General features: G+C 30.9%; 1 protein-coding gene across 1 annotated transcript; it reads right to left on the minus strand.

Annotated features, from left to right (window-relative positions):
* Positions 1-69: 69 nt before the first annotated feature.
* LOC131840940 (xaa-Pro dipeptidase) lies at positions 70-7,151 on the minus strand. Its single transcript, XM_059189156.1, has 13 exons — positions 6,964-7,151; positions 6,653-6,857; positions 5,146-5,337; positions 4,816-4,863; positions 4,528-4,589; positions 4,394-4,438; positions 3,787-3,862; positions 2,712-2,905; positions 2,209-2,343; positions 1,760-1,874; positions 1,355-1,549; positions 654-805; positions 70-311 (listed from the first exon to the last, which is right to left on the minus strand). The coding sequence occupies exons 2-13, from the start codon at positions 6,830-6,832 to the stop codon at positions 263-265; spliced, it is 1,443 nt and encodes a 480-aa protein (XP_059045139.1). The 5' UTR covers positions 6,833-6,857; positions 6,964-7,151; the 3' UTR covers positions 70-262.
* Between the last annotated feature and the right edge of the window lie 6,876 nt (positions 7,152-14,027).

Genomic DNA, 14,027 nt, shown 5'->3' on the forward strand with positions numbered 1-14,027 from the left:
AGTTAAAAGATATTAGGTTTTTTTACAATTTATTTATTTATTATTTAAGAATAATATTGCATTTATTTTGCACATGTTTTTGCTCAGTTATATAAATATATAAAAATGTTTTACATGGTTATTACTTATTTAATACCTTCATATTACATCAGTATTAACATTAAATATACAATATTATTAATTTATCAGCAAGTCAGACACAGTTGTCGCTTACTAATCTATATAGTATACATGTGTTAGATATATGATTTATATATTGTTATTACTTGAAATTTGCTCCATTAGCCATAAAGTCTTCAATCTCAGCAACCCTTAAACAAAAAAAGAAACAATTATGTCAATTCCCTAATTTCAACTACTACAGCACATGTTCAATTCAATTCAATACTTTATTTGCAAAAACATGGGTACAAACTACTGTGTACTATTATTATGCTAGACAAGAACTGCATGCCGACACAAGTTAAAAAGACAAAACGGGCACAGTTTTTTTGAAAACATCCACATTTTAAACTAAAATGACTATCATAGCTAGAGTCAATTTTTGCCAAAGCAACATTCCCAAATACGGTTTTTCTTTCCTGCGTGAAAGCAGATTCGTGTGAAAGAGTATATGAGGAAAGGCTGTTAATATTCATTTTGTATGAACTCACGTTCTTGGCACAAAGGTCAGGTTCTCTACACCATCATCTGTGATGAGAACATCATCTTCGATCCGTACTCCGCCAAATCCGCGGAATCGGTCTACTACGTCCCAGTTGAAGAACTGCGACTGTGCTGGGTTGTTTTTAGCGCCATCGAGCAGCTGCAATTGAAAATATTCTTTTTTTAAACATTCTAATACCATGGGCTTGGTCCTGACCTTTACACCTTACCGAAAATAGAAGCGAGGGCAGAAAGTACATACAATAAATTATGACAAAATTTATTGTATGCAATGTATGTAATACATTGTACAACTAGGTGATAGCTGATTTATTCGCCTTTGATAAGGTAAAAAGTATTAAATATTGGAACAACTAAAACTGAAACAAACGAAAACATGAAGGTCGAAAGTAGTCATCCAATATTTCATCTACCTAACTCTTTAGCGTAGCCTTAATAAAATATAGATTTTTTTCTTATGAATGATAATAGAATAGTGCACCTGCCTGCGCTAACGGTTTACGCTGGCGGCACACCAGTGGAGGAAGATAAGATGAGTATGAGGTCTGGTCAGTTAGCCCCATCGTGGTAAATTCACCATGAATTTATCTCTATATAGATCTGATAATACGAATAAAAGATATTAAAAATTTTGCCCATTCGATCCCGGCCTGTTCTGAGCGGCCGGACCTTAGTGTGATGCACGCACCCTGGGTATGAAGTAGCAGCCGGGCTCGATGGTGAGCAGCATGCGCGACTGCAGGCTGCGTGCGGTGCGCAGGCGAGAGAGGGGCGCGGCGGCGGCGCGCGGGGGGCAGCCCGCCAGGTACCCGCCCACGTCGTGCACGTCCAGCCCCAGCAGGTGGCCCAGCCCGTGCGGCTGCAGGATGCCGTTCACGCCGCTCTACTCACAAAAACATCACCATGCAGTCTCACACAACGAAAATAGAGTAGAGAATTGTTTGGGATCCTACTCCTCTTAAATGAATCATGGTTTCGAACTTCGGGACGGCTAATAAATTTTAATGTCCGTTAGAATGGTATAGTAAAGCGATCGGACGGTGTATATCTATAACATTACGCTAAAAAGGTAGATAATAACATTTAATGTTACCTTGATCATTTCCTCCACATCTCCCTTCAACAAGCCACCTTTTTTCAAATGTTCTAGCATAACTCGATTGGCTAATAAATGCATTTCCGGCCACAGCACACCAGGTTTTCCCTCTCTACAAGAATAATGTTTTTTAATATACTATATTTGTAATTTAAAAAAAAAAAAATTTATTATACATCAGATAAAACTACAAACATATCTGACGACTGTCCAAATCCACTAATTATTATCAGTACGGGTGTAAGGAGAGATTATATTAAATTTTGTATGCTATTGTAATAGTATATAAGCTGATACCAGGAATTTGTGTACATGTGATTCAGGGGGCTTTCTTGTGCAATTATGTAGAATTTTTAGACATAAAGAGATAAAATGCTCAATATAAATAACATCTGCGCTATTGTACGCGATAAGTGCAATGTTATACTCCATATATTAGTATGTACCTTATAACGGCATCCCTGGCAAACAAGACTGCCTCGTATATAAGTTTCTGGTCAGCTGTAAATTTGCCATTGGCTGGAAAGGAGCACGTGATGTCGGCTGCATACCCTGCGTAATTACCTCCCATGTCGAATAGACTGTAACATATCAACAATATAATTATTTCAAGTGTTTAAGTATGATCTAAACATTTGTTTATTTTCTATCTGCATTAGTATTATCCATAATCTACTTTAAGTACCATTGTTTTATTTGTGTGTTGTGAATTGAATTTACATGACACCAAAAAATACTGGTGTATTTTTACATTTCTAACAGACTCTCCGGTGAAGGAATTCAACGTTGGATTCAAACGTTTTTTTTTCTATTTGTTTCTATTGGAAATAACTAAAAAGCACTGAATATTTTTTTTCTTTCATCATAGGATCACTATTTATTTATTTACGGTCATTACTATAAGTTATAGTTTATTATTATTATGGTTTATAGTGTTGTTTAACATTACCACATATCGCCGTCTCTAATGCGTTTGCTGTTAGGCGCGGCTGCGTGCCCGTAATGTAGAGTCGCAGCATTGCCGCCCGAACCGCAAATGCAGGTATAGGATACGTGGCGGCAGCCTCCCACTCGGTAGCAATGGTCCAGGAATATTGACTCACATTGATACTCCATTAGTCCAGGCTTTGTGTATAGCATCACCTGTATAGGATAAAGTAATTTATTATAACAATAGGAAAAATATTAATACAAAAAACTTAACGGTCAGAAGCGACTAAAATGTCATACTTGAATATTTTTTTTCACTTCATTTGATATACCATCGAGCGACCCATTTTCGTACAGATGTACATTTGTAGATCGTTATTTACTGATGCTAATAAAAACTCAAAATTGTTCAGTGTTGAAAAATTTTTAACATAATATTTTTCGAAAATATCTTTGTTACTCCTCCAGTCTTTCGGTCTATTCTTCCAGTTGTTTTTTCGTGAAACCTAAACATATCAACAGATATACAAATTAACAGGTGGCTTTCGTCTTTACACGACTTTGCAACTATATTATATAAAAAGAAAAAAAGATAAAAACTACTTTTACAATAACCAGGTTTGTTTCCCGTGTGCTGTTTACACACGAGGTCACATGTTCAACGGAGCGCGTTTTACCTAAAAATTTAACCGTGACCTATCGGATTTTTTTTTATTGGTAAACGATGGAGGTCCTTAGTTCGGACTTCGATGAAATGTTGGTCTCGATCGGTCAAGTCGTTTCGGTGGAGTATCGTTACAAAGAGTGCAAATCTGATCTCTAAGATCGCTCCACGCTTCGCGCTTTACTCAATTAACACACTTCTACCGTAATATATAGGATTGACACACCACAGTAAACTACATACGTGTATTATGTGACACTTGGGGCGAATCTGTTTGTCACAAGGCAATACGTTCAAGGGCTATAAATGCTATAGAGACATATATACTGTGCCCTTCAGTATAGAATACTTACGTCCCCGTAATCTTTGATATTTATTACAGTAGTTAATAGAAAATATAATAAAATAATAGTAAAACAACAAATCTAACCTGTTTATGAGCATCAGAAGACACTTTGCATATATAACGCATCACTTCAATTTCCTCTGGAGTCTTGATAACGCGACTGCAAATATACATACATTAAATTAATGAAGGATTTAGCTGTATTATTTACTTACAGGTATAATTATTACTAAATTAATATTTTTTTCCATGGAAATACTTAGAAGTCTGAAGGAAGATATAGATGAACAAGAATTTTTAACAAGTTAAGTTTTATAAAAGCTAGGATTTTAATAAAGAACTTTGTATTAGGAATCTATTCATATTCATAATGTATACTTTTACCAATTTAGTAATTATATACATAATTATTGCAAACCAGATTCTTTTCATTGATTATTTTATTACATATCATCATAGACTTAGTCCATTAGATGATATTAGATTATTGTAATGTAACATAATTGAATTATACAGCTGGCAGTTCTAATTATCAGCTTATGATAAGATTGAAAAAATATAACGTCTGGATATAAGTATTTAAAATTATAATGCATGTTAATTAGGAATTAATTACATTATGTAAGAAATAATTGTAATTCGTTTAGAAAACATTCTGAATATGTTTAATTAATATATTATAGAAACTTACATTTCTGCTATAATTGGAAATAATATTTCATTATCCACTTTGAATCTGGAAATAGAAAATAAATTAAATATTAGATTTTATGAACTAATCAAAATGGAAAAACTTTTTAATAAAAGTATTATTGTTAAACTTACTCATCTATACCTTCAAAAAGTGCTTCTTTAGCTGTTAGCCCACTATCTGTGTTTGGTCCACTCTAAAAATGCAAATAGGTATGTTATATTTATTATTATTTTATAAAAATAGATATATTTAGTCAAAAAATGAATATGAATTTATGAATCTTTCATAGAAATTAATTCTTGTAACACAATCTAGAATTTCATATAGTTAGTAGATTAACTTTCGTATGGCGATTAGTAGAAACAGTCATACCACTATCAGATAATTTAATTAAAATATAGTCATAAATAAATACATACTAATGTCAAAAGTGATTCTGCATTCAAACTTTTGAGTACATCCCGCAACTGTAAAAATAAAACAATGTCTCTTAACTAATATTAAATAAATAAAACAGTCAACTGGCATAGTGTTATCAATTTCTAAATGAAGCTGAGCTTGTACCATCAAGACTACAGAACTGTTTACATATTGGAGCACATTTTATTTTCTACACATTTATTTATGAACTCATTTTTTAATAATTAATATCCAAAATTATAAAAATATTATATTTAGTATTAATATAAATCTATAAAAGATTAAGAATACAATTAAAGCCAATTATTAAAAACTTAATTAATGTATACCTCATCTACATAATGGACTTCCTCAACGGCATATATTTTTTTGAACTCATCACATGTTAGTAGTTTCCCCATCCAGACTTCATATTCCTCAGGTAATCGTGGTACAAACAAATGTCCTTTTCTTGTTTTTACATCTAGAGCAAAGTAGCATCCTGGCTCACGCACTCCAGATATCCAGGTGAAATATGCTTCCTGAAAATCATATTTAAGTCAATTACAATATTATTGAAATTACCCTGATTTTGTAAATTATAAATCCATAATCTCTTGAAACACTATTCTAAATATAAATAAATGAATTTGTTTACTTCTTACACTTTCACATTTTACTAATGAAAGATGGCCACAATATTTATATATGTATATACATAATACTTAACATTAACAACAAGCATATTTTTTATTCAGAACAATCACATATCATACATATAAAGTGGCAGGTAGAAACTATCAAGTATAATAGCAACAGTAAAAAATAACTTTAAGTAAACTTAATTCTCAATAAGCACATGAGTCATGCTGCAAGAGTGTTATTAGTTATTACTTCTAACAATACTACAATAAATTATAGTTATATATATACTTGTAATGTTTGATAAATGTTGAGTATTGTATTGTAGAATAAAACCTAATTATATACCAAATTGTTATATCATCTTATTTTTTCAGTATTATTATTTGTTTTAAACAACATATTTAATATCAGTAATTGAAATATGACACAATATGTGAGAGGTAGCACTGTATAAAAGACTGGGCATATTTATATGTGCAACTAAAATATATATGTAAATGTGTTCTTTATTCTGTGACATACTGCACTTCAGCTTAAATAAAAATGTGCCTTATTTATAAAAAAAGATTTGTGGTATTAAAATAACACTAATTTTCATTAGAAAAATGTGAAAGTGTAAGAAGCAAACAAATTCGTTTATTTATATTTAGAAACACTATTAATTACATATTATGGTAATATTTAAATTTTAAAAGTATAGTTTTGGCATACTGCATTATCATTATAATGCATAGCATTAAATTTAATCCATTTGGTAACTTTCTGTAAAACTAGTATATATTTATATAGATTAGGTGTGTAAATGGGTAATAGTTTTAACATTTAAATGATCTAATATACAGAAAAAAAATGTATTAAGTTTGCTTTTAAATATTACACAAAATAAAATGTGAAAATAGTTAATTTGAATTTGGAAGACTATACAAATATAGTATTTTATTGTCTTCCAAATTCAAATACTACTAAAAATATGTAAGTCCTAGTTTTAAATTTTCTATAATTTTCATATTATGTTACTGATAGTAACATTATATGAAAATAATATTTTTTATATACGAAAATTTAATTTAAATGTAATAAGAAGATTTCATCTATTGTCCAGTTTAAAATGAAACACATTGATAATCACAAGCAGTTGATATAATACTCTGACCTAAATATCAAGTTAAAATTGCATGTACAATAACAATGAAATTATTTATGATAACTCACTTGTCTAAAAACATACTCCACGTCAGTGTCATAATGATTTATACTATCGCCTCCTTGTAACAATACAACTTGACCAGGTTGCAATTTCTCAGCAAGTCTCTGTCTGTTGGTAGCAAATAATGACAAAGGCACTTCGTAAGTACCCGGTCCCATAGACCAGGTAACTGTAGTGGCTGTCATACTCACGGCGATTGTCGAATGGAGACTAGAACACAATTCTTTTATAACAACATTACACCTATCTTCACGGAATGATAACGATTAATTAGATAGATAAGAAACTTGTTTTGATAAGTAATACTCGTACTTACCTACTTTAGAATATTTATATTATTATTTTTGCATTACACTTTGTTTATGACGATGTTTGACAAATATAACTTTACAATATTAGGAGATAATTACGTTCAAAATAGATATTCCAAGTGAGAAAAACATAACTATGTTATTATTATGGAGTTTATGTCGTTGTGCTTTATTGATTGACAGAATAACTGACTAAGATTAAACAGAAAACTGTCATTCATTTTACCGATATTGCTATTTCATTCATAATTTTTTTTCTTGTGGTATGGCATTCACCCCGATTTTAGGGTATTTCGCCAAAAACAGAAAATTATATAGAACATGATAATTACAAATAATATATATACAATACGGAACACATTACGTTAAATTTTAATACTATTTAAATATATAAATTCAGCTAAAATTTTATAAATAATAGGATCATTAGAGAAAAGAAGAGTAGTAATAGAGGTAGGAAAAGAGATACGGATGGATCTGATATGTTTAAAAAAGGAGGAGTGATCAAGATCCGGACATGAGAAAAAAATCTAGTTATATCAGCTACTTCAGTACAGCAAATACAACAGGAACTTTCTACAATACCAAGTTTATAAAGGTGAGACGGTGTGCACATGTGACCAAGACGCATACGAGTTAATATAGTTGTCGCAGTCTTTCCGAGCTTTATCCCATAAAACCAGGGCTTTGTAGGAATGTCGAGTTGCACCTGATATTATAGTTTTCCTTTTGTTTTACTAGTGTTCTGCCAAGATACAACTTTGGAAAACACGCTAGGTCATTGTAATAGTTTTATAAGGAAATATATCTCCACAAAGTACAGCCTCCTTCGCAATTTGGTCTGCCCTATTCTATGGTACCTACGATAACATATTTTACGTTACGTAACATTTTTTAAAAGTAGTAATAAAGTAATGTACTTTATAGAGTGTCTAATAATAAAAAAATGTTTTTACAGTTATAAAATAATAATAAACCTCGGACATTCGGCAGTTTTCATTACTCCGAAATGTAACGAAAAGCTGAATGTACCTTATACATTATGCAACATAAGATAAATTTTGTTACGACTCTGTTCATCAGCTTACTTTGATTTATAAAAATAAATAGATAATTCCTAATTCAAATAACCTTTAGCGAATCCGGAAATTACAATTACGCTACTTTCTAACAGATGGCGCTGTAAAGATTTATAAAATGATTTCGAATATCTAAAATTATATTATTTAATACTTTTTGCACTTAGAAAAATCACTACGTTTTATTTTACTTCAACTAAAAATATTTCGTCTGTTTGTTTCTATTTTATGAATATGTAAACTCAACGGTACCTCTCTCCTAGCTTAGGACCGTTCTTCCATTAATATCGGTAGATGTCGCTATGCTATTGAAGAATTATGTAGAAATTAATTGATAATTTTATTAATTGGATTGCATGTGTATATGGGTTTACGAAATTCAATTTATTCTGTGTAACAATAATATGTATAATAATTTGTAATGGAATTTCAGATAAGACTTAATTTTATAAATATTTCCACGTAAAGGGCAGAACAGATTTTAATCGTCGTCAATTGATGTAGTATATTTGTGTGTTAAGTAAAAGAACTACTTATTTATTGGGTTACGTAGACATGAGAATAATATATCAAAACTCAGTTGTATTTCTCTTAATTTGAAAACATAACCGTCCGAAATTTTTGACTTCCTGGTTTAAAATAGATTTCTAAGAAATCAATATATTAACAACTAATTAAAACCAAGTACTTGTTTCTTTTTAATAAAAAATCTTACTGTTTGTGACCAAACTTCAAACTATGTTTTGTGATGCATGAATAAGTGTGACTGGTTATGTAAATGAAGCACTTGCCTTCTATACTGTGTAGGTAGGTGCCTGAAAGAATACCTGTGTACCTAATAATGTATTTAACTTAAGAATCTATTCTTTGAGGTTTTTTAGTAATTAAAAATGTTGTTAGTTTATTACTATGTAAAAAAAACACATACATATTTCTTATATTGAATATTCATTATTTATTTCTTATCTAAATCACAAGATCGACGATAAATTAAACTATCTAAAAATCACAAAATGCACTAAAACATGCACACATGTAATACCTACTTATTACAATGATTTTTATACCTGATTTGGTACAATTGTACGTAATTGCTACGCCTAAAACAGGTATTAGTTTAGTTTTAAATTATTATTGCCTACAATTGCCTATATTTATCTATAAATAGAATACGTTGGTACAGCAAATTTCAATTTACATTGCAGTAGCGTTTAATATTATATTTAATCGTGAAATTCATGTTAAATATTATTACGTACTCCGCTAGCTATATTTATAACTACCTACCTACCTAACTACTCAAACGCATGATAAAGTAACTGTATTATTTTAAAGTATGTACAGTTAGTAGTTCTACAATCACTTTGAATTGAAAGCATTGCTCTAATAAAAACTATAGATCTAGATATTTTTAACACAGTAAAAATACGTTATTACGACGATGTCCAATAATACAATGCTTTTAAAATAATGTAATTGCAGGAGTTTACAATAGAATTAACTAATTATTCATAATTAATCGAGTAGTTATTAATGTCCAGCTAATATTATACATCTTTAGAAGGTAGTTATACGCAAGTAGGAATACCCAGCTACAAGCAGAACCGCTGGTTGGAAGTGGGTTAGGTCTATGTTTTTTAGTATAAAATAATTGAGGCTAATACATGGTACTGAATAATTAACATAGTGCACATAATCAATAGTTAAAGCTCTTTCAATACTTTACTTAATTGTTTATATGTATACAATATAATCCGTGACAATAACCTATGGAAATGTCATAATGCCTTTGACTATTTTAGTGAAAAATAAAAATAACTAAATATATTAGAAATAGGTTATTTAGAAAACATGACAATACCACAATCTATAATAGTGACAATACTAAACGTTAGTTACGTCATTCAGTACTTTGATCAGTTAAGGTCAATATATAACGAAGAATAAATATTATGATTGTAGAGTACGCGCGGCCATTTTGATTCGTTCTCGTGACTCGTGTCGTACGTGGCACGATATAGATGGCCGTCCCTCTCTAACACGCTCTCTGCTTATAGCACCATTGTAACCCGACACGTTTCTAACACACAAGCGATTTCACAACACGTTTTACACTTTCACAATTAAAATGTTTTGTTTATAAATTATGAATCTACGGATATTTCATGACATGGCTGTTTCTTTTCTTGTAGTCTTCGAACAGCCTCTGCAACAAGGGCACGCTGTTCTAACAACCTTTCTACTAAATCGACAGGTTCTTGTTTCCTGATGTAATAAGGTGCAGCTCTCGCTCTGGCTTGTAGGTGGAGTTTTTGTTTCAGGCCAAGGGTAAGCTCTTCTATTGCGGGTAATCTACTAGATGCTAGGGGACGTCCTTGTTCTTCGGAGTTATGACGATTATCGTATCTAGTCTTCTCTTTCAACATAGTGATGAACTCGTCGATATAAACAGAACGTTATCACAAATCAGAAATTTCACTGGCGAGGCGCGGCGCAGCGGACAGCGCGCAGTGTTTGCAAATAACGAATGAATGAGCGAGTGAGCCGTCTCGACCCCAGCGTAGGGAAGACAGGTCTCCGCGGGGTAAAGGGAAGGGGGAATGACGTAGACAGATGCGCAATCGTGCCGGGCTGTATACAAACAATACGATGGACGTAAATAAACACAAGATAGAGTTATTGTGAACGGCTTTGTTTTACTTCCAGCATACATCTTTAGTGCTTATTATGTTTAATAATAAATAGAAAATCACTATAGGTACCTGTTACAAAACAATAGCTAGATATCTTTGTAAGGGAACATTGAAAAATATTTTAAGTGAAGCAATTTATGAGTGTGTCTTTTGTAAACAGTAACCCAGACGCAGGTAAAATATCAAGAATCTGGCCTACTTTCTATATAAAAATTGTTTAATGTACGTCGCGACATCGTCTAGCATGAAATTTGACGTGAAAATAGTTTTACCTCAAGTAAAACTATTTTCACTATTACCCTTTAACAAACAGTTTCATTATTATCCGTTAGTCGTTTGGTCCTAAAAATATAATTGATAGATACACATACACATTACTGAATTAGTATTCATTATAGCTGCTACATACATACAAAGTAAACAAACATAAAGATTAGCTGAAATCGGCAATATGCCGATACCCAATTTGTAACGTAATTATTAAAAAAATATGTTCAGAATTATTCATCGTTGAACAATTTCTTATTCCAATGTTATATACCAAGTAATTTTCACATCTTTTTGAGATACAAGAGTTTTGCATTTATGTACAAACGATACATTTCCACATATTACTGTAATCATATTATTATACTTTATTTCTGTACTGATAAAGTAATACGTCCTCCTTTCCATCATCAATATAGGTGGCTTAGATATAGGAAATACCCTATATTTCCTTCCTGTCGTAAGTATTTAAATAAAGCTTGGTAGAGCAAGGTCTGTACTACCTAGTTGTGACTAGGTTATTCAGGAAGCTAAATATACTTACCTAGTAAATAGTCATGAGTAAGTGTTGTTACAAACAAATGCAAATGAACCTTATTCGTATAGTATTAATGTCGTAACTTTAATTTCCTTTCCATTACCGAAGTCAATGTGTTGGTGATTATTTATATGTGGTAGTAATAGGTAGACTGTCTGTGTTCTCATCGTTTCGTTGAACCAAAACTAAATACGGACGTTGCCCTCAGTTCACGCGGTTTTTTCCTCTACCTACGTTTGTTTTGTTATGGTTTTGTTTCATTACTTGGTACCTGTATATTTTTTGTGTCTATTGGCTGGTACTTACCTGGGTACGAAACGTAATGTAACGGGATTCAATATAGATATACCTGTTTAAGTCTCTGCTGCTTAATCTATCTATACATATTGTAAAATTGAGTCCTCCACCGTATCTGTATGTAAATTCTTGTTAATCTCAAATAATACTGAACATATTTTCATGCGGTTTACTATCATCAGCAGAGTGAGTATTAAGGAAGATTTAGGTGTATAATTAATTACAGTTTTGTATCAATCGGTTGAAATATCCGTGAAAAGTCGGAGCGGATCGATAGTTTTATATAAAATTTGTTTTAATATACAAGTATGTATAGGTACTTGCCTACATTATGTATGTAATAATCACAATAATATACAATCTTATAGCTAGGTAATTTATTTTCTCATATTTAGATGTTTTACGGATTAATACTTCCAATACTGTCCTTGATTACCTACTTGCTACATATGTTTATACTACGTAGGTACATTTCAAATAATAACTGATAACAATATTATTATTTCTCAGCAGAATAATAACATCAGTTATCAGTAGGCGCCTATACATAAAAACATTGGAAATAGTTATGTACTTAATAAATTGTGTTTACTACTTAATTCCATAAATTACTATAAGATTAATGGATGTGTGTGGATATAAACAAATATCTACGTGTTAAGATCAAGAATAATACGAAAAGTATTATTCTGAATGTTTATACTTATACCTATATAGATACACAATAAAATAGTATGAACTAAATAAAATAAACGTGTATTTTTTAGTATATATAGTATATTTTTATAGTTTATAGTAGATTAGGTACACGTGTTTAATGGTATCGGTACTTTAGCGGGGCACCAATGAAGGACTACCGGATGGGCACAAAGTGAGAACACTTAGCAGAATTATTGACAAATTTATCAGCCACGTGGTTTCCAGAGGCGATCGTGTGGACGTTGACTTCATAGGTTACATTGTTCGCTCTAGTGCCCATCTATAATGACATGTGCTAAATTCTCATTGGTGAACCAATTACTCTTTTTATTTTTATGGCCAGACACACGACATACTAATATACATAGGTACAAAATCGTTTATACTCTGTCTATTTAATACTGCTGAGTTACTTATATTCCATTCATTAAGTTAGTATTATGCCTATTAACTAGTTATATCTAGGTTTGAACAGCTGTAGTATGATAAAATAGAAAACTATAGAACCTATTATATACTGTGACGCTAAACACCATTCATCACATGGCACATGCATTGTCGTTGTAAAAAGAGCGACATCTGATAAATACACAGAAAACCATTGTAGACTAGTGTCTACATTGGTTTTCTGTTGTTTAATATTTATAAATAATAATAATTGTGATTTATGTACCTATAATATATTCCTGTAATTAAATCATTCATAATAACATTATTACTAATGTGCCAGTATTTTTTTTTCTCAAAAGTTAACATTAAAATTAAAAGAAACTATATATATTACTGTTCAAGAAGTTAAACAGAAATCTCTAGTTTATATCTTCCGATCGGTGATTAATAAGATAACTAAATAATGTATTTATACTTCCTATATAATCATAACCTTGAAATTATATTGTAGACGCAGATAAAAATAGTTTTATAGGCATACAATTAACAAGGTTGCCTATTTGTTTTATGTATCCATTATTCTAATCAATAAGGCGATTGAAATTGTATTTTATTGTCCTTTATAGAATATAAAATATACGTTTAAAGACAAAACTAAATAAGACACGTTGCTCCATCTAGTGTGAAATAGTTCAGTCTTACCTTTAAATTTCCACGAGACGATATCTCACACTTTTATAGATGGCGTTCTAGCAAAATAAAAATATATTGTTTTATCACAGATAACATAATATGTTTTATACATTTTCGTTGTGAACTCGAGATCGTAATATTCTTTTATTTGGTATCGATTTAATGTAACAGAGGTTTTTCATCTATATTAGTTAGCTCTTGTTATTTTTCATCTTATTTTATTCATAGTGCAATGTGTAAAGTACGTATTAGGTACATATATATGTACCTAATATAGTGATAGAAGTTTTAATGTTAAAACTTCTATCACTAATAAATAAACATTTCTTAAAGACATTCCAATTCTTGAAATTTGCAATCGACGCAAGCCACTATGTAGTTGAAGTTGCTATTTATTGTTTTGCACTAACAAA

Source organism: Achroia grisella, unplaced genomic scaffold, assembly GCF_030625045.1.
Source record: "Achroia grisella isolate CSIRO2021 unplaced genomic scaffold, CSIRO_AGI_Agris_v1 utg152, whole genome shotgun sequence".
NCBI lineage: Eukaryota > Metazoa > Arthropoda > Insecta > Lepidoptera > Pyralidae > Achroia > Achroia grisella.

Coding starts and splice junctions, on each gene's coding strand:
- LOC131840940 (XM_059189156.1), bottom strand. CDS start 6,832: ATGACAGCCACTACAGTTACCTGGTCTATGGGACCGGGTACTTACGAA. Junction 4,590..4,815: donor CAGAATCACTTTTGACATTA/GTATGTATTTAT, acceptor TTGCATTTTTAG/AGTGGACCAAACACAGATAG. Junction 2,344..2,711: donor ATTAGAGACGGCGATATGTG/GTAATGTTAAAC, acceptor GATATGTTACAG/TCTATTCGACATGGGAGGTA.